We start from the raw sequence: 27,257 nt of genomic DNA, 5'->3' as shown, positions 1-27,257 counted from the left end.
TGGGAGAGAAGATGACTCTACGGGGCCTCTTGGATGTAAGTCTAAGATTTAGATTGACAATAAGGAAGGTGCATCATCTACAGGCACCGGGATCAAATTGCGGGTTAGTCGGGCAATAGTGCTTCCTCCTGAGAAGGTGACAATTGGTGGAAAGGAAAAATCCCAGCTTCATGTTCATGTGATCGATCCTGATAATCCAGAAGAAGGACAACAATCAGATGATGCTCCTAAGTCTCTAGCTTCGGACTCACCTCATGAGATTCCTTCCTCAGTTTCCATTGAGATGCCTCTTTCTCCTCTTGACGTAAAAGTAGAAGAGTCTCCTCAGAATGCCGTTCCTATTTCAGTAGTTGAGCTGCCTTCTGATCATCAACAAGAGAGTTCGCCGGAAATTCCCGAGGATACTCCTGCATGTATCCATTTGTTAGAGATTGATACCTCTACTTCTGGCTTTGAAGAATTTATGAGGCAATCTTCATGCCCATTGGTTACTGAGAAAACCATGGTCGCCATCCAAACAGATACTCCTCCCAGGGTGACCATGGCTACTCAAACAGAAACTGCTTCTCCTTCGCCTTTAGCAGCTACTAGAGGAGAAATAGTCATTTTACCTCCATGGCTTAGTTCTTTTACCCCAAAGAGGAAGAAGCAGGAAATCTCTCTTGATGTCTTTGACTATCAGCAACTCAAACAGTTTAGGCCCAAGGTTGCTAAAAAAGCCAAGACAATCTCAAGAGTAACTGTTGACAACAATAAGATGAAAGTGGCAGAAATTGTTGAGCCCCTTGCGGATAAGCCACGTGAGGAAATTAAAGCTGCTGATTACAGGGTTACAATGATAGAATTGGTAAACAAACACATGAAGTGGTCAAACATGATGCCCAACAATCCATAGTCTCGCTAGTGCAGCGATATGATGAACTTCTAGCAAAGAAAGACAAGCTAGAAGAGGAGAATAGGCAACTTGTTGCAGCTGTTCATAAAATTACAAAACCTGCTGGTGAAGGAAGTAATCCTACAAGTTCTTCTGGTTCCCAAGAATCAATTTGAGGAGTTGAAAGAGCTGCTCAAAAAGTACAAGCATTGGATTCTTGGGTGGATCAACTTCATGATCTGTGTGCACAAGTGCTGAAGACATTTTCCAAATGATGTCTAAGTTGGAGACCATTGAAGAAAAATTGAATCACACCTCCGAGACTTTCAAAGAAAATTTGGAAAGGGTTGAAGGTAGTTTGACAATTTGGCGCACAATGCCCCAACATCAATTGGGTGCTCTTCAGGGGCATGCTGTTATTCCTTCCGGGATCATGTATTTCGAATTTGAAGAACTTCTGGAGAATAAAACCCTTGTTCTCAAATCCCTCATTGAGGAGATTGATGATGCAATGAGATTGCGGGTCGAAGTTTTCCAAGGTATTGTTTCCCATTGTGAGAAGGCCTCATGCAACATAATGAGTCAGAATGGAGAGCTGATACCAGAAGAAGAAGTGCTCACAGATCTACAAATGAGGATTCATAATGAATGGAGGAGCGAACAATTTTCAGCTGCCTCAATTTAGGTTTTGATGAAACATCAAATCTTTTTGCACGAAATCCAGTCCATCTTGGAGAAGAACGACTCTATGCTTCTTCGATGCCATGATACCATTGTGAAGACCATGGTTGTAGCCAAGACACCCATGAACCGAATCCTGCTGAGCTATGAATGATCATCCAGAAGTTTGAAGGATTCATGTCTTCACACACTGCAGTTTAAGTGTTTTTCAACACTTAGTTGTATTTTTCCAGATTTGTAATCTCTTAGTTGTAGTTTTTCTTTTGACAAGTTGCAAGTAAAAACCTTTTGTGAATTGCAAGTTAAGTTTTTACTTGCACTTTTGTAATTACATCTAAGACAACTACAAGTTGTGTTTAGTTAGGACTGTAATTGGAATAAGTCATAGTTAGTTATTGAATAAGTCTTGGTGGTTGAGAGAATCTCTCAAGTTAGTTAGGATCCTCCCACCTTTTTCTCAAGACTCCTCTTCTATAAATACTTGAGGGGTCTATTGTAATCTTTATCTTTTGGAAAGCAAGCAAAAATTCTACAAAATTTACAGCAAAGAAGTCTTTGAGCTTTCATGTGTGAATCCAAGAATTGAAAGAAATAGAAGGAAATTGCTCAAGCTTTGAGTCTTTGTGCTACATTCTTGAGTGTGTGTTCTATATTATCTTTCTTGCAAATGTTTCTTCAAAGAACTTAATCGAATTTTATTTGCAGTCTTTGTGCTACAAGTATTTGAGGTTAATATAAATTAGAATAAATATTCTTTTGAGAGGAGTTGTAAGTTTTTGTGCTTGCACTTATTCTTAAGAGAGTTTAGAAGTAAATTTTTTGAGAAATAGCCATGAGTCTTTGAGCTCATACTACTTCCCACTGTTTTATGTAGAAAAGAATAAGATATTTTAGTCTTTGAGCTGTTATAATTTGTTCATGATAGCGTTAGTATAGAAAAGGGTAGATAGGACTTCATATAATCAAGACTTTGAGCTTGATATTGCTGTCCCGTCTCGAAGGAAGTGACGGAAGTCTTTGAGATTTCAGGAAACTTCATTTCCTTTCTCTCATTTCATTTCAAAAAGTTGTCACTGCTGTTTTATGTTAAATTGCTATCGCTTTTCTGTGAAGAGAAAAAGATATTGGCTTTCTTGAAAGAAGAAGAAAGACTGCTGTCCCATCCCATTTTATTTTTAAAGTTGTAGTTAGATAGGGGGAGCCTTCCCTTAATTAGGAGAGTTTTACTCACACACTATGGTTGAAACCACAATTTTGTATATTTCCCCAAGTGTACAAAATTTTCAACCAAAAAAAACAATTTAATATTTCTCAACACACATAACCAACATTTCAACTACAATTTAAAACAAAATAGGCATAATAATTTCTATTGAATAAATGTGGAATTTCAGATTAACAATAACATTGAATAGCAATTTTAGCAATATGGAAGTGTGAAAATTACCATTAGGAAATTTAAGTGCAAATTAGCACTTATTTATAATGTTTATAAAATTATTGCATGAAAATAAATAAAAAGCTAACTGCTACTTCAACTTTAGCTATTGACCTTCTTTATTGTAAAATCCTATCCATGGAAAAATACTAAACTTTGATAAACTCTAGTTAAATTGCTTATACAAAGTTTTACAAATTCCGACTTAGATACACATCTCTTGCATGGAAAGTGTTCTAAAGGTAGATGATTTAAAAATAAATGATTTTAGCTATGTTACCCAGGGATGCGTCCCCCTTTTTTTTTTTTTCAGGCGTCCCCGTCTCGGGGATAGGGGACTCCTAGGGGATGTCCCCATAATTTCTGCATATAGACAGTGAATTTTGACAATGAATTCTATAAGCAATTTGACTTTGACTCTCAATTTAACACAAATTTGCCATAAGAACTCTGCTAGTTTTTATATGTTAAGGTTCTATAAGGTATATGTGCATGTTTTATCCATGTTTTCATATGAATATGTTAAATTTCCGTATGTATTTTAATTTTCCCTATTTTTATATAGGTGTCCCATTTGCCATCACCAAAATTGGCAAAAAAGATCACCTTCCCGGAAACACATACCCCCGTCCTCTGCCATCCCTGTCCCGAAAACTCGGGGTAACATAGGATTTTAGGCTAAAAATAACAAAAGATAGAGATATCATGAGCTTTAAATATTGTTGGCTAAATATAGAAAATCTCAAAGTGCATGGGCTAACAATAGACTTTGGATAGGTGGCTTTGCTTGACTTTGATGATTCTACATATTTTCCTTTGATCATGGCTAACCTTAAACTTTAAAGACTTTTAAAAAATCCATTTTCACATTTTGAATCCTTGTGATAGATGTGCACTTTTGCTTGACACATGCACTAATACTCTAGAAAATATACTTTCAACTTATCACTTTGTGTGCACCTATGAACATTATGTTTAAAATTAAAAATATCCCTTCTATGAACTGCACACCTATACCTCAAATATACCCTTGATAACTAGATCTGAAAGTTCTCTTGGTGAGATGTGCACTTGTACCCCAGACGTGTAATAAAGGCCTTTTTTAACATTTGTTTTTTCCTTCATTAAGTTGCTGCACCTATGTCCTGAATTCAAACTTTAAATACGTGTTCGAAGAGGTGTGGCCTAACTCACTTGGTGTGCAACTTTGTATTGAATTCAAGCCTTTTGAAAGTGCTATTTTTTTCCCTTGATGGACACACCCTTTTTCTAGCAGGGCAATTTATGAATTTTCAAAACAAAATTTCTATATTTAGGCATGCACTTTGCTTCCTTACACACAATTGGATTAATGTTTGGCACACCAAATTTGGAATGATTTCACTCTTTTGATTAGGTGCATGCCATGACTTCAAGTGTGCACATAACAATACAAAGAATTTTATATATTTCTGTTTCAAGTGCATGTCTTCCCCTCAAATGTGCACCTATCAATGATCTTATGATTTTTGAAATGACTCTTCATGTCTTCCCCTCAAATGTGCACCTATCAATGATCTTATGATTTTTGAAATGACTGTTCATGTCTTCCTCTCAAATGTGCACCTATCAATGATCTTATGATTTTTGAAATGACTATTCAAGTGTGCCCTTATAAGTTAGGTGCATACCTTTATATGTAGTTTAAATTTTGGAATTAATTGTTTCTTTGGTGAGGTGTGTGCCACTAGACTATGTGTGCCCCTGTATAGACTTATGTTCTACTTTCATTGTCAAATGCTGATTGCTTCATATTGGTGTACACCTTATCTTTGTACACATGCCTATGCATTGGTTTCCCAAACTTTGATCTTGCACTTTGATAAGTGCTCACTTGTATATACCACTTTAATTTTCTTTCCTAAGATTAATACTTGAGATTCAAGTGCGCGACTTGCAGTACACTTAGACATAGAAGCTCAAATTTAAATTTTCTTCTTTTAGGCATGTCCTAATCCTCTAGGTTTGTGCCTCTATTTTATGCCTTGTCCTCTATGTTAAAAACCTTACAATCTTCATTGTTTAGCACACACCCATCTCTACTTCATGCACTTTTACATGGTACTGTGAATTTCCTTTGTGGGGTGCATTTTTGAACCTTTGATGCACACTAATACATGATACTTTGAATTTCCAAATTGAAAAGTAAAGGCCCTTTTGTGCTAGATGGACATGTGTGTAATGTCCCTACTATTTAGAGATCATTAACCTGCAAAACAGATGGTTAGAACACCACAAACATATATATACATATGTAAGTAATCGAAATTTACAACCTAACTTCAATGCTCAATTAACATAATCATAATTTTAATCTAATAAAAAGGATACGAATGCCATACGAATGTATGTCCTTAGGTGGCTATGAGGCTCGCCTTCTTGGAACCCCTTGGTTCCAAGCCCTCCAGGAAATCGAAGATGAATTCGAATCTTGTCTTGGGTGTAACCTCTTACACCCAAGCCCTCCAAGGAAGACCCTTTGCCTTTCCTTGCCTTGGATGATGCCTTCATCATCCAAGTCCTCATAAGGGATTGGCCTGACCTTTGAGTCCTGTCTTGAGTATAACCTCTTATACCCAAACCAGCCAAGGAAGACCCTTGCCTTTCCTTGCCCTGGATGATGCCTTCATCATCCAAGTCCTCAAAGGGGATTGACTCAATCCTTCCCTTCTTGGTTAAGTTTGACCCAACCAAGCCTTGTATTTACATAACATTTTTGTTCATAAATATTCCTTTATGTTAACATGAACTCTTAATGCATTATATAATTAACTTATAGATATATATATCAACATTACTTTTCGTCTTTCATATTTGCAATATGTTTCTTAAAATACCTTGTATTCCTAAGTCTTTCTTGATATGCAACTTATGTGTATATTATTTACAAGATTACCTTTTTCCTATTTATATCTAGTGAATGCTACACCCTACAATGTGTATACATTCTTACTAGACAATTATGAACATGACTTATCAATGGACTTACACATTTCCCATTGTTCATTAATTCATACTAATTAATATTATTGAGCCTTCACCCTTAATCCTACTTATTAATATTAATAATAAGGAAACCCTTCATATATTTCAACTTAATTAATATAGGACAGGGTTCTTACCTTGCTGTCCGCTGACCTCTCTCCCTTCCTTTTTCCCCCGTAGTCTGCTGCCTTTCTTTTTTGTTTGACCGCAGCCTCCCTTTATGGTTTGTGAGGGGTTGTGTCCCCACGGGCCCCCTTCCGCATGAAGGGGTGTAGAGGTAACCGTAGCCTAGGCTGCGGTTACCTACGCACCACTTCGTGCGGATGTACCCAGCCCGTTCGGGATACCTACGTCCCCCCCCTTATACAATATGGGTTTAATTGTATTTCATAACATATTTCCTTTTAATTTTTAATTGCATAATATATTATTTCTTTTTTAATATATTAAATATTAATTGCATTTCATATATTATTTCTTTTTAATATATTAAATATTAATTACATTTCAAAAGAGTATAATTTCCTCTCTTTTTTTAATTTTAAATATATGCATTTCTTTTAAATATATTCGATATTACATATCAAGAATATATTTAAATACCTTTCCATTTAACTATTTAAATAACTTTCCCTTTATTAAATAAATTAAATATATTTCCTTTAGATTATTTATTTCAATTTATTCCTTTACCATATCCTTAACCCCGCAGGTGATATCATGGGGGTTATCACAATGTGCTCGTGTAGGTGCACCCTTCAACACTATACTTAAATATTTTGTGATCTCAAATATGTTGAATTTAGTCTTTTAGATTAATACAATACTTAGAAAATAGAAATTTATCTTAATTTCCAGATTAATATTGATTGCTGTTAGTGTTAGGATTTTCCAAAATTAAGCAAAAGTAGAGAAATGAACAGAATGAACTCACAACACACAAGTACTCTGGGAAAACCTCCTAGGAGGAAAAACCCAGCAAGAAAGATCCTCAGATCTGATTATGTATTAAGCATAATGTTCTGATTACAATACTTATCTTTGATTGTTGTCCAAACAAGAAGTTGCCAAGGTGATGTAGAATGATGCCCTAGCTGTAGATGACCAAGACACCAATCAGCAGAAGATGACTTCAACAGGTTGAAGCAACATATAACCAAATGTTCTTGCAGTTCACCAAGGAGCAGATTCGCCAAGTGTAGGAGGGTAGATCGCATTTAGGAGCATAGCAGATCGCATTTGTTGATGTGTGTGAGATATGAATTGATTTACTTCATCTTGAAGTACACACATGTATATCTTCCTCTTGATGGTAGACCTGTAGGTCGGCTAGCAATAATTATATTTTATTTATTAATTATTTTCCTTAACATGTTTCATGAGAGGCACATCAAGTGGCGTGAAATATAGGGTCGACCCTATTGGAGGGTGGCGTGAGAGAAAGGGCCCAACCCTATTGGAGGGTGGCGTGTGAGAAAGGGCCCAACCCTAAAGGGCAGATTCCAATGTTGCCTTAGGCAATTGGAATCCGCTCTGTTGGTTGAAAATTTTGTACACTTGGGGAAATATACAAAATTGTGGTTTCAACCACAACACACGAGTAAAAACTCTCCTAATTAAGGGAAGGCTCCCCCTATCTAACTACAACTCGGAAAATAAAATGGGATGGGACAGCAATCTTTCTTCTTTTTTCAAGAAAGACAATATCCTTTTCTCTTCACAGAAAAGGATAGTGATTGAATAACAGCAGTAACCACTTTTAAGTGAAATAAGAGAAAGGAAATGAAGTTTTCTGAAAGTGCAAAGACTTCCGTCACTTCCTTTGGGACGGGACAACAATACCAAGCTCAAAGACTTGACTATTGGAAGTCCTATCTACCCTTTGCTATACTAATTTTTTCAACGAATAAAAGATAACAGCTCAAAGATTGGAATAATCTATTCTTTCAACACAAAGACAAGAACTAATGCAAGCTCAAAGACTTGCTGCTATTTCTTATCAAACAGTAATTTTTCCTCAAGAATAGACGCAAGCTCAAAGACTTGCTGCTCCTTCAAGAGAGTTTCCTAATTTAATTAATCTTCTCTACTTGCAGCTCAAAGACTTCAAATCAGATTGGACTAAGCTCCTTTAGAAACACTTGGCATAGAAGAAATAAAAGGTTCAAACTCAAACATGTAGCTCAAAGACTCAAAACTTGAGTAATCCTTCTTTATTATTCTTCGAAAACTTTCAATCCACATACATAAGCTCAAAGACTTCTTGCTGTAAATTTGGCAGAGTTTTTGCTTGCTTTCCAAAAGATGATAATTACAATGGACACCTCAAGTATTTATAGAAGAGGAGCCTTGAGAAAAAGGTGGGAGGATCCTAACTAACTTGAGAGATTCTCTCAACCACCAAGACTCATTCAATAAATAACTGAGACTTCATTAATTAACTAAGAGTTACTCCAACTAACTAAGACTTATTCCAATTACAGTCCTAATCGAACACAACTTGCAGTTGCCTTACATGTAATTATAAAAGTGCAAGTAATGTGTAACTTGCTATTTACAAAAAATACTTTTACATGCAACTTGTCAGAACTAAATTACAACTAAAAATTACAAAAAAGGGAAAATTCAACTAAGTGTTGAAAAACACTTAAGTTGCATTTTGTGAAGACACAAATCCCTGAAATTTCTGGATGCTTGCTTGTAGTTCCTCAAGATTCGGTTCATGGGTGTTCTTGGCAACAACCATAGTCTTCACAATAGTGTCGTGACAACGGAGAAGCGCAGAATTGTTTTTATCCAGGATAGACTGGATTTCTTGTAGAAAGGCTTGGTGTTTCATCAATGCTTGAATCGAAGCTGCCAAGAATTGTTCGCTCCTCCATTCATTATGAATCCTCATCTGTAAATCAGCAAGAACTTCTTCTTCTGGAATCAGCTCTCCATCCTGACTTACTATGTTGCAAGAGGCCCTTTCACAATGTGAGACAATATCCCGGTAAACTTCACCCCGGAATCTCCTTGCATCACCGATCTCCTCAATGAGGGATTTAAGAACAAGGGTCTTGTTTTCCATGAGTTCTTCAAATTCCAAGTACATGACCCTAGAAGAGATGATGGCATGCTCCTGCAAAATACTTAGCTGTTGTTGGGGCATGGTACGCCAGATTGTCAAACTTTTCTCAACACTTTCCAGATTCTTTTTGAAAGCGTTAGAAGTTTGATCCAGTTTCTCTTCAATGGTTTCCAACTTAGATATTATTTGAAAAATGTCTTTCATTACTTGTACACATTGATCATAAAGTTGATCAACCCAGGAATCTAGTGCTTGTACTCTTTGAGCAGCCCTTTCCACTCCACGAATCGATTCTTGGGAACCAGAAGAACCTATGGAGTTACTCCCTTCAACAACAGGTTTTGTGATTTTATGAATGGCTACCATAAGCTGTCGGTTTTCCTCTTCTAGCTTGTCTTTCTTCGCAAGAAGATCATCACACCTTTGCACCAATGAAGCAACAGAAAACTGAGCATCATGTTTAATGAACTCATGCGTTTGCTTGCCCAACTCTATCCTCGTAACCTTATAATCAGCAGCGGACATTTCATCAAGTGGCTTATCTGCAATAGGTTCCACAATTTCAGCTACTTTCATCTTGTTGCTATCAACAGTTACCCTAGAGATAGTCTTGGCCTTCTTAGCAACTTTGGATCTGGACTGTTTGAGTTGCTGGTAGTCAAAGGTATCAGGTGAGATCTCTTGCTTCTTCCTTTTCGGGGTGAAAGAACTAAGCCATGGAGGCAAAGTCATTAACTCACTTCCAGTAGCAGCCGTAGGCAAAGGAGAAGCAGTTTCTGTTTGAATTACCGTGGTCACCCTAGGAGGAATATCAGTTGGGACAACAACCACGGTTTGCTCAGTTACCAATGGGCATGAAGATTGCCTCATGAATTCTTCAAAACCAGAAGTGGAAGTATTAATTTCTGATAACTGGATGCAAGTAGGAATATCCGTAGGAACTTTCAACACACTCTCTTGTAGATGATTAGGAGATGGCTCGTATGCTGAAATGGGAATTGCATTTTGAGGAGACTCATCCACAAGCAAATCAGGAGGAGAAAGAGGTGTCTCAATGGAAACTGGAGGAATGACCTCATGAGGCGAGTCTGAAATTGGAGACTTAGGAGCGTCATCAGATTGCTGCCCCTCTTCTGGATTATCCAGATCAATCACCTGAACATGGAATCGTGATTTTTCTTTCCCACGAATAGTCGTCTCCTCAAGAGGGAGCACCACTGCACGACTAACTCGTAACTTGATCCTTGTGCTCGAAGATGAAGCACCCTCCTTGTTGTCAATCTGAATCTTAGATTTCCGTCCAAGGGGCCTTGTAGAATCATCTTCTTTACCAACCTTGATTTTGATAAGTCTAACAGCATTACTTTTCAGCCATGCATTGGTGTTGGCCAAAATAGGCTGAAATCTGTCAAGGATGGAGATGCACTCCTTGTGTGACCATTGGATCAAAGGAAGTGGAGCTTCCTCAACCCTCCGTGAAGTGTATTCAGGATCAAGTATATGCTCGTCATCAATCATCCCTTGTGGGATATCCACCAAGTTCAAATCAACAATTTGCTCAACAGTGAGCCTGCAGTAATCCATCTTTAGAACTTCGGCTTCGGTGCGGAGATCTACTCAAATGTCTTCAATGCGATGAACATGCACAAAGGATTTCTTGATCTTCTCCTTCATACCTCTATGATCAAAATCAGCTCTAGGTTTGAACCTTTTAAGCTTGATTTCCTGCAATTCAACCTCCATGGCCGTAGCCTTCACAGATGTGACAAGGGAGTATCGACCAATTTTCAATGGGTTTGTGGTAGAGATCCCCATTCCAACCTTGTGCTTGGCAGACTGAAAAGTGTGAACAGCCATGATCTGTCTTCCCAACTCCATAAGAATTATCTTATCGGTTGGGTATCTTGGAAGCATGTATGGCTGACCATCATAGCATCCTATCCTCATATAGGTGAAGGTGGGAAATTGCAGAAACAAACACCCATACTCAGACACCTTGACCCATGCCTCATCTGATACTCTTTTGTTCCTGAGATCCATGTCAAACTGACACATGAAATATCCGAAGAATGCATCTTGGACCCTTCTAAAATGCAGTCTGCTGGGTTTCAACGGCAACTGGTCATAATACTCCCAAACTGGTATAAGCGAGCGATCACCCTTGGTAGAAAGACCTGGAAAGTGTCTAAGTGATGCTGCTAAATATACCAAATAAGAATTCATGAAGAAGGTCATGGTGGTAGGAACTGCTGCAAGTTGTTCGCACAAGGCATTGTTGATGACTTCCCCCCATGAAATGTGATGTGACTGCCGTATGAACATAATGAACTGATACATCCATGGCTCAAAGACATTGGAATGCTCAAGGCCCATCATCCTGCTGAGAAGAGTGATGGTGTCTCCTATCTCCCATTTGAAATCACAACGGTACAACTTTGCCCACCTTGAGAAGGAAGGTTGTGGCTCTTGGATCCACCTATTGATGTGTCGCTTGCAATCTTTTTCCCTTTTCACATAATACTTTGCTGCACTTTCTTTGGTGATTTCCATATAAACAGGTGCAGGAGATATTCTGAAGACCTTCTCGATTGTATCCGCATCAAGACGAATTATAGCTTCACCATCATCATTTTTGATGACTCTTGATTCTTTGTCAAAATGATGGGCGCATGCAAGAACGAACTCAGGTTCTAGGGCAGCCACTGGGAAGGAAGATGCATGATGGATATGGCTGTCCAACAGCCACTGCAAGTTGTTATCCTGTGGATCTTCTACCCTGTTGATGAATTCTGCCATATCAATGTGCCCTATCTCTGTGTCCTTGATGCAATCCAAAGGAGAAGAAACCTGAGAAGGTGCAACCTCATTCTGATATTTGTCATATTTGTATTTCATTTTCTTTGGAGTTGGAGATGCCGACAAATCTGACATTGATTGTGAACCTGGAATGCTTTCTTGAAAATGCAAATGCTTCTCCAATAATGCAACAATCCTTGGAATGAAGAAGCAAAATCAATCAATAAACCCAAACCGTAATGCCAAACCCTTTACATGTTTTTGCAAGAATGTCTTATATGAAAAACATGGCAGCAAAATGCAAACTTGGAGACACAAGAAGAGGTCAAATCTTCCTCAAATCCCAATGCCTTAGAATGGAAAGCAAAAACGATTCATCTTGTCAAAGATTCGTGGCATTAAACCCTTCCAATTTGCAGCCAAAGGAATCACGTTTTTGCAAAAACGTGGTACTCAATGCATCATTGATGGGTCATTAAATAGCTTAAATCTTATCCCAAACTTCATGCCTAGGTGAGAGAAGGGAAAATGATTTAGGAGAATGCAAATTTGTGGAGTAAAAAATGCCCAAAATGTGGATTGAAGGAACCATGTGTTAGTTGATTTAGCTCAAAAAACCAGTAACAATAAACCCTAAATGGCGAAAAATGTGTTTGTAAATGCATGAGAATAGGATAGAATCCTAAACGCCTTGCATCTCCAACAAATCTTCACAAAAAATCGCTTTGACATCTTCAACAAATCCGTTTTTCTTGCAAATCGGGTTTTGGGAGACAAACAAGTTCGAATTGCCATGAAACAATGAAAATCGGGTTTTTTTGGACAAATGACAAGTTTTATTTTTTACTTTTTCACTTGCCAAGCCAAAATCGGGTTTTTTTGGACAAATGACAAGTTTAAAATTGTCAAAAATGCACTTGCAAGGCAAAATCGGGTTTTTTGGAGCAAACTGCAAGTTTTAATTACTTGTAAAAAGGAAATAAAATCCCTACAACAAGTTAGAAATATTTGCACATATGCAATGGGGATTTAAAATCCCTATTACATGCAAAAACCATTAAAGTAAGGGTTTTTTAACCAAACTGCAAGTTTACTTGTAATTGAGTCAAAAAATCCCTATTTTAACTAAAAAAGACCAAAAAACAATAAAAAAGACAAAAACAAGAAAGGGAAATTTAAAACAAATTGCAAGTAACATCTTTTAATAAAGATGCACATGTAATAAGCTAAAAATTCCCCTACAATAACCAAAACAATGAATATCATTAAAACTTGCAGTTTGAAGAAAATTCTCCACCTGCAGTTGGGGTTTTAAAATCCGATTTTGAAGGAAAGGCATAGCAAACAAACCCAAAATTTGACGAAATTCGAAACGTAGTTCGAGGAAAGATTGATGATTAAGCCAGTCCAAGGATTCGTCAAAATTTTGCCTCGAGAAGCGTGCCATAGAGTAAATTTTTTCATTTTTTCACAAAATTTTTATTATAGTGGTCCTTATTTTTTGGAAACAAAAATGAGGACAACACGCTCTTCACCCTAATTAAAACTAACACTCCCTCTTAATTAGGGGGAAGAGAATATAATCAGAATATTGCTATCTTCCATCTTGCACACAAGCAAAGAATGGATTACATAATCAGAACATAGTAGACTTCCATCTTGCACACAAGCATAGAATGGAATTACATAATCAGAGGTCTTCCATCTTGCACACAAACAAAGATTGGAATTACATAACAAAAGATCTTTTCATCTTGCACACAAGCAAAGACTGAAGCCACCTTACATTGCCCGCAGAGGGTGGTGAGGATCTTTTCTACCATCTTACATTGCACGCAGAGGATGGTAACAATTACTCTTCTCCCTGAGAAGACTACCACCTTACATTGCTCATAGAGGATGGTAACAATTACTCTTCTCCCTAAGAAGACTACCACCTTACATTGCCCGCAGAGGATGGTAATAATTACTCTTCTCTTTGAGAAGACTACCACCTTACATTGCCCGTAGAGGGTGGTTGATGCAACACAATGCATCACTGGGGATGAGACTCCTTCTCAACCAAGGTCTCATTTTCTGAAATCCCAAGCATGTCTCTGAAGTACACAAACTTCACCTTGGATAGAGGTGTTGGGTCTCAAATCAACAGATTGGATAGGTTCTAAGGAAATGCCAACTCCTATGATCAAACCCTCCAATTGACTTGGCCAACTTATAGAGTGAACCTATTTGGTTACTAACTCTCTCATTTTAGGCTCTGTAGGGCCTAGGCGGGTGTACCTACTCACTAGTTGTTCCTTCAACTAATGCTTTCTATAGTAGATTTAGTCTTAATCTGATATCTCCTAGTTTCAGATTGGCTTAAGTTTCTTAAATAGACTGATTTTATATGTGTGTATTGATCTATGTATCTTACAAAAGTATATATGTTACACTTTGGCTAAATTACCTACTATACCTACTCTACTAATCTTAATGCTTAAAAGTAAAGGGTAATTGGTATGGTTAAAGGGTTTGTTTACAAATGACCAGTGCCTTTCCTCTTATTTGGGCTACAAAGTCTTATATTTCTTCAGGACTTATTGTGTAAACTTATGAGACAGTTTTTAAACCCACCCCTTTTGGTAAGTCTGTCAGTTACTGTTTCTTATGAGCTCTATTTTGATGTTTATATTGTAAACCGCTTGAATGAGTTTAACCCTAACTTTAAGAGACCATCCAAGGAAGAATTACAAGGAACAATTACAATTCACAAGTAAATCCTTTTGATCCAAATTTGCAATATGAAACACAAAACTTTACTGGATGAACACAAATAACCTTGTCTCCTTTAGATAATATCACAAGCAATTGCCTTCTGAAAATATGTTAACTCTCACACATATGAGAAAGAAAATGCCTCCACCTCTTGTATCTATCCCCCCTCTTTACATTTTACATCACACATATATGTGGTTGAATTCTAAAAATTGCAAAATTTAGGGTTCCAACAAGAGGCTTGGTAAGGATATCTGCAATCTGATCATCAGTGCTGACATACTTCAGCTGAATAGCACCTCTTTGCACCATATCTCAAATGAAGTGATAATGAGTTTCCACATGTTTTGACCTGTCATGAAACACTGCATTGATAGACATCTTGATACAACTCTTATTATCACAATGTATAACTGTAGGTACCCAAGGTTGTCCAAACAACCCAACAAGAAGCTTACGAAGCCACACTGCTTCTCTAGAAGCAACACTTGCTGCAATATACTCAGCTTCAGCAGTACTTAGTGCAACAAAGGATTGTTTTCTGCAAGCCCAAGAGATCATTGCGGATCCCAAGCTGAAACAAATGCCAGAAGTGTTTTTCCTGTCCTTGACACTTCCAGCCCAATTTGCATCTGAATAACCTTCCGAGGTTATTGAAGTGTTAAGTGGATACTTCAGCCCATAACCAAATGTGCCTCGCCAGTATCTTATGATGTGCTTGGCTGCAACAAGATGAACATGTTTGGGCATGCTCATGAACTGGCTGAGAGCATTCACTGCATAGCATATGTCTGGTCTAGTGTTAACTAGATACATCAATGGTCCAATCAATTGCCTGTACTCCGATGGATCTGCAAAATCAGAGTTAGCTGCAGAAACACTCAACTTCTTTAAGTTAGATTCCATAGGAGTAGACATAGGTTTACAATCCATCATTCTAAATCTTTTCAAAATATCAATAGTATACTTTCCTTGACTTAGAAAAATTTCGTTAGATCTTTGCCATACTTCTAGACCTAGAAAATAATGCATTAGACCTAAGTCCTTCATTTCAAATTCTGAAGCTAATTATTTCTTAAATCTAGTGATAAGCTCATCTTTACCAGTAAGAAATAAATCATCCACATATAGAACTAGAATTAGCATTTCATCATTAGATACCTTAAAGTAAATGTTAGAGTCAGCATCATTTTTACAAAACCCTAAACTTAACAAGGACTTATCAATTCTTTCATACCAAGCACGAGGGGCCTGTTTGAGGCCATATAGAGCTTTCTTCAATCTGCAAACATGAGTTTCTCTATCTTGAATCTCATAACCCTTAGGTTGTTCAATATAGACTTCTTCCTCAATAACACCATTAAGGAAGGCAGTCTTAACACCCATTTAATGTAGCTTCCAACCTCTAGCTGTAGCAATAGCTATTATAGTTCTAATAGAGATATATCTAGCAACAGGAGCAAATGTTTCTTCATAGTCTATGCCTTCCTTTTGAGAAAAACCACAAGCTACAAATCTAGCTTTATATTTTTCAATACTACCATCAACATTATGTTTAATTTTAAATAACCATTTAGAGGAAACAACAGATTTACCTTTGGGTCTAGGCACAATGTCCCAAACATCATTCTTGATGATTGACTGATACTCTTCATCCATAGCTAGCTTCCAGGCATGATGGTTCAAGGCTTCTTCAACATTGCATGGCTTAGACTCAATGAGATTGCTTATCAATGCAACATAGTTGGAGAATACTTGAGGTCTCTTGGTTTCTCTGAAAGTGCCACTGGGAGCTGTAAATCTTTCAGCTTCTTGAATGGTGTTTCTTACTCAAAGTGGCCTCTTTTTGCTAACAACAATGTCACTAGGTATATCAGTGGGATTCATAGGCTCAGGAGGATCATCATGCTCTTCTTGTGGTGGAGACACGACAGACTCCTTCTGAATCTCAGGGTTAGTATCAATGTTCATATCTTGATTGTCATTAACTTCATCAATAACGAGAACATTTTGATTTCTTAAAGGCAATATCTTCTTCAAAAGTAACATCTCTACTTACCTCAACATACCTTTGACCTGGAATGTAGATCTTGAAGGCTTTGGAGGATTCACTGTATCCAACTAGCATTCCTTTCTTTCCGGAGGGCTCCAACTTAGTTCGTTTTTCTTTAGGCACATGAACATATACAGGACTTCCAAAAATTCTCAAGTGGTTGATATTAGGTTTGAATCCTGAGAAGGCTTCTTCAGGCGTCATATTCTTTAGAACATGGTGGGAACATCTATTCTGAATGTAGACTATTGTTCTAGAAGCCTCAGCCCAAAGAAAAGTTTGTAAGTCTTGATCATGGATCATGGCCTTTGCAGCCTCAACAATAGTCCTATTCTTTCTTTCAGCAACTCCATTTTGCTGAGGATTGTAAGGAACACAGAACTCCCTCTTAATTCCTGACTCAATACAAAAGTCATAAAAATTGCCAGAGGTATACTCACCTCCATTGTCAGACCTTAAGCATTTAATTCTTTTACCAAGAGATGTTTTCAACCAATGCCTTAAACTCTTTAAATCTACTTAAGACTTCATTAGATTCTTTAGACTTTAAGAAATAGATCCAAGTTTTTCTTGAGAAATCATCTATGAAAATTACATAATAGAGAAATCCACTAGGAGAAGCTATAGACATAGGGCCACATAAATCAGAATGAACAAGTTCTAGTTTTTCTTTAGTTCTACTTTCACTTTTATAAAAAAAACTTTTAACATTTTTACCCATAGCACAACCTTTACATGAATCATCATGAAATTTACTGAGTTTAGGCATACCTTTAACTATCTTTCCAAGAGAGGGAAGAGCTTGAAAGTGTAAGTGTCCAAGTCTTCTATGCCATAGCTCACAGGATTCAGGAGCCTCATTAATGAGGGCTTGGACAGGGTTAGTGGAGAGCTTATACAAACTGTCATATCTATTTCCAATAACACGAGCAGATTTGAAACTAGATTTCTTAGGCCAAGCAAGTACTTTATCCTCTAGAAAATGCTACTTGATAACCTTTATCTTCTAGAGCAAAAATAGAAATTAAGTTTCTTTTAATTCCAGGAACAAATAAGATATCACTAAGGTGAAGTGAAATACCAGAGTTTAAATTTAAAGAAGTAGTGCCAGGACCTCTTACCGAATATCGAGCATCGTCACCAATTACCACATGTAGGCTGGTATCCTTTTCTACTAAGACTGAAAGGTGATCACGGTAGCTTGTGATGTGTTTGGAAGCACCACTGTCAATCAACCATGTGTTATTGTCTGTGGGTATGCTGCTTGACAGGGCATAGATGAATAAGAAGTCATTTTGTTCTGAGACTTCATTTAGGTTGGCTTCTCTTTGCGAGGGATCATTTTGACATTCTTTAGCATATTGACCAAATTTGTCACATTTGAAACATCAAACACGAGAGATATCTCTTGGCTTCTTCCAAGAATGCTGAGAACTAGGTGGTCTGAAATCTCTATTCCTCTTGGGATAATACTTCTTCCAATTACCACCTTTCTTGCATTGGGCTGCAAGCATGTGTTGATCATCCACTTGAGGACTATTGAGTTGCCCCCTTGTGATAAGACGCGACTCTTCTTGAATGCAATCATTTTTAAGATGATCAAGGGTAGGTAATTCAGTTCTTCCACTTATGGTTTGAATAAAAGACTCCCATGAGTGTGGTAGACCATTTAGAGAAATCATAACAAGATCCTTGTCTTCCATGTTATGTCCAATTGTACTTAGCTGATTCTTTAGTTTTGAAATCCTTATGAAATAAGACATAACAGAATCTTCTTTTGACATCTTGATATTAAGTATTTGTTGCCTTAAAGTAATTGCCCTACTGAGATTGTTAATTTCATAAGTACCTTGTAGATGACTGAATATTTCTCTTGCAGTAGTGAATGAGGAGATGGAGGTGACTAGGTGATCTTTAAATGAATCGATAAGGAGCTTTTTGGCCTTGACAACATTCCTTTTGAATTGCTTTAGCTCAGCTGCATTTGTAGGTTTAGTTAGCTCTTTCTTTTCTATGAAGAGAAGAAGATCTTCTTCCTCTAGGGCAACCATGATGCGAACCTTCCATGCAGCAAAGTTGAGATTTCCATCAAGCCTATCTTCAACTTTTAGCCCCATTGACCCGACTTGGGAATGAGACAACAATCTGGAAATAGAAGAGTACTAAATTCTGAAATTTGAAAGTTGATCCAGCCTATAGCTTTGATACCATGTTGAATTTAGTCTTTTAGATTAATACAATACTCAGAAAATAGAAATTTATCTTAATTTCCAGATTAATATTGATTGCTGTTAGTGTTAGGATTTTCCAGAATTAAGCAAAAGTAGAGAAATGAACAGAATGAACTCACAACACACAAGTACCCTGGGAAAACCTCCTAGGAGGAAAAACCCAGCAAGAAAGATCCCCAAATCTGATTATGTATTAAGCATAATGTTCCGATTACAACACTTATCTCTGATTGCTGTCCAAACAACAAGTTGCCAAGGTGATGTAGAATGATGCCCTAGCTGTAGATGACCAAGAAACCAATCAGTAGAAGATGACTTCAACAGGCTGAAGCAGCATATAACCAAATGTTCTTGTAGTTCACCAAGGAGCAGATTCGCCAAGTGTAGGAGGGTAGATCGCATTTAGGAGCAGAGCAGATTGCATTTGCTGATATGTATGAGATATGAATTGATTTACTTCATCTTGAAGTACACACATATATATCTTCCTCTTGATGGTAGACCTGTAGGTCGGCTAGCAATAATTATATTTTATTTATTAATTATTTTCCTTAACACGTTTCATGAGAGGCACATCAAGTGGCGTGAGATATAGGGTCGGCCCTATTGGAGGGTGGCGTGAGAGAAAGGGCCCAACCCTATTGGAGGGTGGCGTGTGAGAAAGGGTCCAGCCCTAAAGGGCAGATTCCAATGTTGCCTTAGGCAATTGGAATCCGCTCTTCACCCTAATTAAAACTAACAAAATATACCCTTCTTTTGAAAGCTTATTCCTTTTATCAAGAACAGTCATGATAATAATTAAAACTTCATTAGCAGCCTCTTCCACCATGATGAATGGATCGAAAAACTTAGCTCCATGGATCTACAAAGATTAGAAAAGGACAAAGGACAACAAGAAAAAGAAAACTAGACAAAAGCTAAAACATATTTTAGAAAAATGACTTGAGCTTGAAAGTGGACACAATATGAAAATTTTGTACTGGTATAGAAAACTACACATTCGTGGTAGTATCTGAAGGTCACACTCTTGACCTCAAGGTTACTCTTTTGATCTCTTCGATGTGTTAGTTACTGAAACTAGAGGTTTGGCGTAATAGACACTTGAGACTTGCAACTTGCACTAGTGATCTTGTGGACACTATCCTAACCTATAAATCTACAAGAGTCGGCTAATGGTATAGTCTTGCTACATTTTTGAGGTTGCCCACTTGATTTTTCTTGTCTTCATGGCTTGTAGACTCCAACAATGAGGTTTCTGTATTGAGATGTTACCTATAGAAGTTTGACGAAAAATAAAAATAATGAGTCGTGATTGCATCATTTAATCCCCTAGGATGGCACGTTTTAGCCTCTATAATAGGAGCAAATTTGGGAGTGTGGATACCCTAAGAGTGCAAGTGCGATGGTGGTGCATGCAATAGATATAAAGGGGAAATTCTAGAAAGGCTTTCTAGTCTGTTTTTAATTAAGGATAGGGAGTTAGACTCAAAGATGTGCCATGGAGAGGTGTAAGTAGCAATAAATGGGTATAGAGGAACTTGGATTTATAGGGATTTACTAAGTGTTTAGCAATGGAGGAATTCAAGAACTTGGTATGGGGTAGAAGAATCCAAGAGAGCAAGAGAGTGCATGAGATCTTAATAGAGAGTATCTAGTGAAGGCCAAAAGTTTTTTATAAGGTTTGATAGGCAATAGAGCCCTTACAAAAACTTGGTGAGGCAAAAAACCTAGTATTTTAGTTGTTTTTACGTTTGATTTTGGTAAGAGACATTAGTGTGGGAACACTAGTGTCCTGATGTACTCAAGTTGTAGGAGTTTGAGGCCTAGGAATGAGTGAAATATAACCTAAACATGACTAAGGATAATAGACACTAAAATGGGTAACATAGAGTGAAAAGTGTAGACTAAGCAATTTTTAACTCTACAATATCATACAACATTAGTTCACTACGTTTTTTTAATAAGTTTAAGAAAATTGAGCTTGTTAACATACACCCTTCTTTGTGCTTACTTACATTGTGTTAGGACAGTTTCTATAATCACAACAAACATAGAGAACATAAAAAACATAAATATGTTAGTTTTGAAGGATTCCAGTACCTCCCTACTTGTTATGGATTATCATTCATCTACACTACACAAGACATTCAAGTATCAAATACAAGAGAACATGCTATCAATAATGGTACGCAAGTAAATAACATTTTTGTGAGATGCATACATTAGAACCACACAATCTAGAAGCTCAAGTATGTAGTATAATTAACACCAAAACCACTTGAAGAAAGCCATCTCAAGATGTTCAATGCCATTCTAGGGATTAGTAATTTAGGAACCTAACCAACATCGATCTAGATCCCAAAAGACAATTTGAAGGACAAGACACAAATTGTAGAGTGTGGTGTGTTACAGCAGAACAACAACGAAATATAACATGAATTCATTCATACATAGAGAACAATATGACATATTGTGAAACAAGAACCAAAACATGATTTTAATCTGAAAGTCTTGTACGTGGGAGGTCTTTGAGAAGAGATACGTAATGTGTATCTCTCATTTGCCAAAGAGGTAAACTATGTATTAATTAAAAGCAAGTGGAACAAAAGATAATTATACACCGTGGAAGATGAAATGATGCATCTCATGGCAACTACCAAAAGGGGGGAATCATGTTTGCACCTTGCAAGTTGTGCTGAAATCTATTTTGGTTGTCTACAAGAAGCACTGCTTCTTTGCTCAAAAAGGGAAGCGAGAAAGACTTGTCACTTCTTTGACACATGTATGTGTTGCACAATAAAGGCGATAAAACCTCTTAGATTAAGCTTTCACATTTAGCAAAATTTTCATATTCAATCCCCTTGCTAATAAATGTTGAGGTTATTTTCACTATGCAGTATTTAGGCTCACCTTGTAACCCTAGTAGATAGATTTGAAACTAGAAATACAAATAGTCCAAGCTGACTAAGACTGTCAAAAATCTTGACCAAATCATAAAATAGAATCTCACAAAAAGATAGTTCTTTTTCAACCCATAAGATTTAACTTGAAAGATATCCAAATATGATCAAACTTATGCTAAAACACGTGCTTAATTCTAAATATTAATATAGAATTTGTAACATGAATACATATGAAATACTCCACATATATTAAAAGTTCCAAAATAGAGTAGACAGTTCCATCCATAGAATTATGATATTGATGGCATGAAAAACATCAAGGACATAATTTTGATATGTAGAAGAGGAATCATTAGGTCCAATTCCACATGATTCGCCCATATTTGACCTCATATACATCCTTGGAGTAGCTATAAGTGCACAAGACTCTCACAATTGGTGCCAGTCTCCATTATGGATACACACACACACACAAAACAGTGATACTCTCAGAGCATGCATTCTATTTCTACCAGACTTCTGTCAGTTAATTGAAAGCAGTTTTTAGCTTATATTTTCCTTTAAAGAGAAATTTCTGGAAAGCATGTCCTTCTTTTGGGGGAACTGAAAGGAAGAAAAGATGGCATCTTAATAACTATCTAGAAATAATTCTACATCCTCAGATGTATTTAGTTGAGACTCTGCACTCTTTACTGGATTAGCAGAATAGAAGTTCTAACCTGAGGTAAAGGTAAACTCCGGTTGATTTATCACATGTGCGGCTTAGCATATATTCATCGTGGGAGCAACATCTAGTGACTTGAATATTGAATATACTGTGATATATTCTCTGCATAATCACCAATTTGCAACAGCACTTGTGCTCTTTGTTTACAATTACGTTGCTGAAAGTACTAGTGCTGCCTGCAAAAATGCCAAGTTGTCAACTGACAAACTATACTAGAGCATTTTATTTCTTCAAACTTCTACTGCATAAAATGAACTTAAAATATTTTCTTAATTTTATTTGGATGGAGATTTTCTAAAATATATTCTTAATCCTATTTAGATGGAGATTTTCATCTCTACATGTGTAAATCACACAAATGGCTAGTGATAAATTTATAAATCTTTATAAGGGTTGTTTTTTATGCATTCATATAAAACTAAATTTCTTATGTAGATAAATTAAGAGAATATGTTAAGAATAAATGGCTCAGGGTGCATACTAAACCATGTCATGAAAAATTGTTTAAACACACTGCCTGTGATTACATCAAAGATGTTAACTAATAAAGTAGATAGTTATAGACTCTTTTCACAAATGGGCAGTTGAAAAGCTTTGAGAGCAATTCGATAAAAAAAGCTGGAACATTTTCAAGTCTCAAAAGCATCATATCCTATGGACAAAAAGTTAGGAATTTCATTCAAAATATTATTTTTGGCTTATCCGCTTATCCTCTTATACAATTTTTTCTTGATTGTATTAATAAAAATTCTCTTATAAAAGAACAAACTTATGCACTGTATTAACTATGATTTTATTTATAAACATGGTAGGGAATGGGTACAAAATAGTTTCTTTATTCAACACATAATAATCTAATTCAATGGGTATATTATCAATTACTTCTGATAAGCAAATTAAGAAAGAAAATGTAGTTTAGAAGTATATGGAGTTGACTATAGTCAATAATACAAATAGGAGGTCACACAAAAGATAACAGAAGTCAGTACAGTGATCTGGGAAAGGAAATCAAAGAAGTGGAAAACAAATGAAGGCATGCACCTCTATATGCAAATCAACCCAAATTTAGAAATCCAGTGAGTGGTCAAATTCATATTGGCATTGTTCATGTCAGATACTGGACCATCCCATCCGGAAGAATAATTGCAAAACCAAAAATTAGATTACTTCTTCTGTATTTTCCACTGAAGTTCTATCATCGTATAAAAGTCATGTCATTAAATAGATGAAAAGGTTAGGATGGTCGACAGTAGAAACATAACAACTGATATATGTAGATGCTTGAACATAAAATCTTCAAACTATTTTTTTCAGCTTCTGGAATTGGACGGTGCAAGATTGGTAATGGTGGTTGCTGGCAGGAAACAAAGGATAACAAGACATATTCTGCATGTCTGGTGAGAGATGATCCTTAAGTGTTTTGGGGTTCTTCTTTACTTGTTCAGACTTATCTTCAGAATTTAATTGTAAATAATTTGGAATTTTCAACGGGTTCTCTGCAGCTATCACAGTCTAAAGGATGCCAATGTCCTCCTGCATTTAGAGGAGATGGTGTCAACAAATGTGAAGGTGAGCTGAGCTCATATGCACCCTCCTTTGTCCTCCGTAATAGAGAGTAAAATGTAGTTGCAATCTTACTGGGCTGGGTTTGTTTCACTCTTCTTTCAGACATTGATGAATGCAAAGAAAAGTTAGTATGCCAATGCCCAGACTGCAGCTGCAAGGATACATGGGGTAGCTATGAGTGCAATTGTGAAGTTGGTCATCTGTACATAAGAGAGCATGACACATGCATAAGTAAGCATATTGTTTCTTAATGAAGATATCCTTAAAACAAAGTTTGTTTAAATGTTGCTATACGCCCATATTTTTTGGTGGTTTATTTGCAGGTTTGCTGTCAGCACCATCAAAATTTGGATGGACTGCGGTATTGGTTATTTTATTAGCTTTGGCTGCCGCTTCTGTTGGAGCATATGCTGTCTACAAATACAGATTGCGTGTAAGTCAGCTGTTCGGATATTGTTTTTCATCTTGTCTTCGATTAATAGACACTCTTGTTCAAAGGTGGTTGTATTTGCTCATATACCGCAGCTTGTGCATGATATCTAAAATGGCTGTTTGTGGCTTATTATTTGCAGTCATACATGGATTCAGAAATCAGAGCAATCATGGCACAGTATATGCCATTGGATGGCCAAGGAGATTTCCCAAATCAGCTCCGGGACGATGCATTATGAAATGGAGGGTCAAAGTTGTTGCATGCTTTGTCAAAAATAGTTTTCATTGTCTGTTAACTTTTCCCTTGAAAAGAAATCCTTAGATTCAATAACTGCATAACGTGATAGTATTTCTAAAAAGTGGTCAGTTCAGACTTTTCCAACTTGATGGCTAACAGATGAAACTTTGACTTAATCATTGTCTAAAGCTGTCTGAGCCTTCTGTACATGTCTGCTATGCTTCTAGATAACTGTTGTGATAGGCAATTCATTTCAGAATTGTGCAGGAGTTATTAGGTACAACTTATGTAAAATAACTCCATATTTGTGGTATACATATTACATTCAAAGGAGGTGGTTAGAAAGGTGCAGTAAGTTAGGTTTACGTTCTCTACTATGTTCCACAGGGAAGGCAGGAACAGGTCTCAGTGACAGGGACTAAGGGTCTAGATTTGGAGATGGTGGTGCAAATATATATGGTACTTAAAAAAATGGTTATAAAAAATATACAATGAATAACAAATGAAACATTGAAATACTTAAAACATATCTGATATTGCATTGAATGAATAATGAAAATGTCAAATATCTATATATTTATGTTATATCTAAAATGATGATTACATTCAAAATTATAATTGGCTAATGGCCCAATGCCTCAAATCATCACTCATTCCCAAAGTTTGAACTGAACTTATCATCACTCATACTGCTAGGCTCCTCAAGCTCAAGATCCTACAAAGCAATACCAATCTTGAACCTTGTCTATGGTACATCTTTGTCACCTTGTGCTAACTCCTCTAGCTTTACATCTCATTGAGTTGTTGGTCTCTCTATGCACATAAGTGTTTTGCAATCAATGAAGCACAAGGCATTATGTACAATTACAAGCTTCTCTAGTATCCTAGAGGTAATTAGGTTTCTCTTAATAGAGTGGATGAAATTATAAGTAGACCAATTTCTCTTAATAGAAAAAAAAACCTAGAAACTTGTGATAGTAGATAAATGGTAGTGTGGTGGTCAAAGAATTAGGGCTATGTATTGTCCACTATAGAATTGGATATTTTTGTGCCATAGACTCCCTATCCATCTTGGCCTCTTTTGAATATCTCAAAAGAGTTGAAAATTTTGTCCGCTTAGTACAAATAATGTTGGCTTGTAACAAAGCATACACCTTTTGAATGGCCGTCATGAATATTGTATTCACCTCAACATCCTATATAGGAGTAATTCTACATGACCTTTGCACATACCACTTCGAGTTCAATGCAAACCTAGTCATGTGCAAGGGAGTGTTGAGCTTCTCCCATTGACGATGAATGATTGCTTGAATGTGCTTATTGCAAAAAGCCTTAGTGGGATCTTTTTTTTTTGTACGACGACTTTCATTTTGCCAAGCATATTATCAATGCACTCATACAAATCTCTCTAAGGTTTGGTGCATTTGCATCCTTATGTCTAATAACTTTTGGAGTAACAATGACAAAAGTGTAATTTGCCTTAACCCAAAAAATATCTTTTCACCATCTTCTTCTTCATCCTCCTCCTTTACTCTAACTTAGAATCGGGCCAACAATTCCTCTCTACTATTACAACCATTAGAAGCAATTCCTTGAGCAACTTAAACGTCATCTCCAATAGAATGAAGTATGATGAATATCTAGTCTACACAAGTTTCAGAAACTTAGAGGTGGTCCTACAGAGTGCATGTGAAGCATGGTGGTTACAAATAAATATATGCACATCTCTAACATCAATAACCACTTCTTTGATGTATCTAATTTTGCCCATATCCTTAAGTGCATTATTCATTGCATGTACACAACAAAGAATCTACCAAATATTCATGCAGGCTACTTCAATCAATATCCTTACTACTTTGAATACACATGTTGCATTTGTTACTAGTTACACAACATTTTTTGGCCCAACCTTCTCAATAACATCTCTAATGATTTGGAATTTAAAATTATAACCCTTGTGGCATCTTAAACGATTAATAACCTAAAGGAAGTAAGGACTCTCACTACATGTGTCCATAATGTTGACGAGTGGAAAATGCTTGATACTTGGTGTAATGGTGGGTCCACACTATAGATGTGCAAGCACACCAATCATTGAAAACACTTGTTCATTTTAATCCCTCATCACAAAATGTGAGTTCCTTTTAGAAATTGAGGTCTTTGATCAGAAACTATTTTTCTTGGTGCACCAAATCTCTGAAAAATATACTTACGGAAAATCAACTAGCTTATCTTCCTTTGTTGCCAGTAATGCCTTCACTTCTGCCCATTTTGTGACATAGTCTATACAGACCAGAATGTAATGATGTCCTTTTGAAGGCGGATCAACAGGTCCTACAAAATCAATTCCCCATTTTTCAAATGGTTCAAGAGCTATCTGAGGTTGTAGTGGCATCTCCATTGTTGGTGTAGGTCTTCCCATGTGCTGGCATTCATCACAATGTTTCACATAAAATGTTAT

The 27,257-nt window shown here is 36.7% G+C and overlaps 1 protein-coding gene across 2 annotated transcripts in view; it reads left to right on the top strand.

The window, feature by feature from the left end:
* The window catches only part of LOC131061669 (vacuolar-sorting receptor 3), a 37,097-nt gene extending 11,777 nt beyond the window's left edge, over positions 1 to 25,320 (top strand). For both annotated transcript variants that reach the window (XM_057995487.2, XM_057995486.2), the window contains exons 9-13: positions 23,872 to 23,954; positions 24,060 to 24,126; positions 24,226 to 24,354; positions 24,447 to 24,556; positions 24,696 to 25,320. In XM_057995487.2, coding sequence (XP_057851470.2) covers positions 23,872 to 23,954; positions 24,060 to 24,126; positions 24,226 to 24,354; positions 24,447 to 24,556; positions 24,696 to 24,794 — 488 coding nt within the window. In that variant the 3' untranslated portion in view covers positions 24,795 to 25,320. The remainder of the gene's footprint in view (positions 1 to 23,871; positions 23,955 to 24,059; positions 24,127 to 24,225; positions 24,355 to 24,446; positions 24,557 to 24,695) is intronic.
* The last annotated feature ends 1,937 nt before the right edge of the window (positions 25,321 to 27,257 follow it).

The sequence above is a fragment of the Cryptomeria japonica genome, chromosome 7 (genome assembly GCF_030272615.1).
Source record: "Cryptomeria japonica chromosome 7, Sugi_1.0, whole genome shotgun sequence".
Taxonomy (NCBI): Eukaryota; Viridiplantae; Streptophyta; class Pinopsida; order Cupressales; family Cupressaceae; genus Cryptomeria; species Cryptomeria japonica.
Note: the sequence above shows the minus strand (reverse complement) of the source record. Positions and strands in the feature narration are given on the sequence as shown.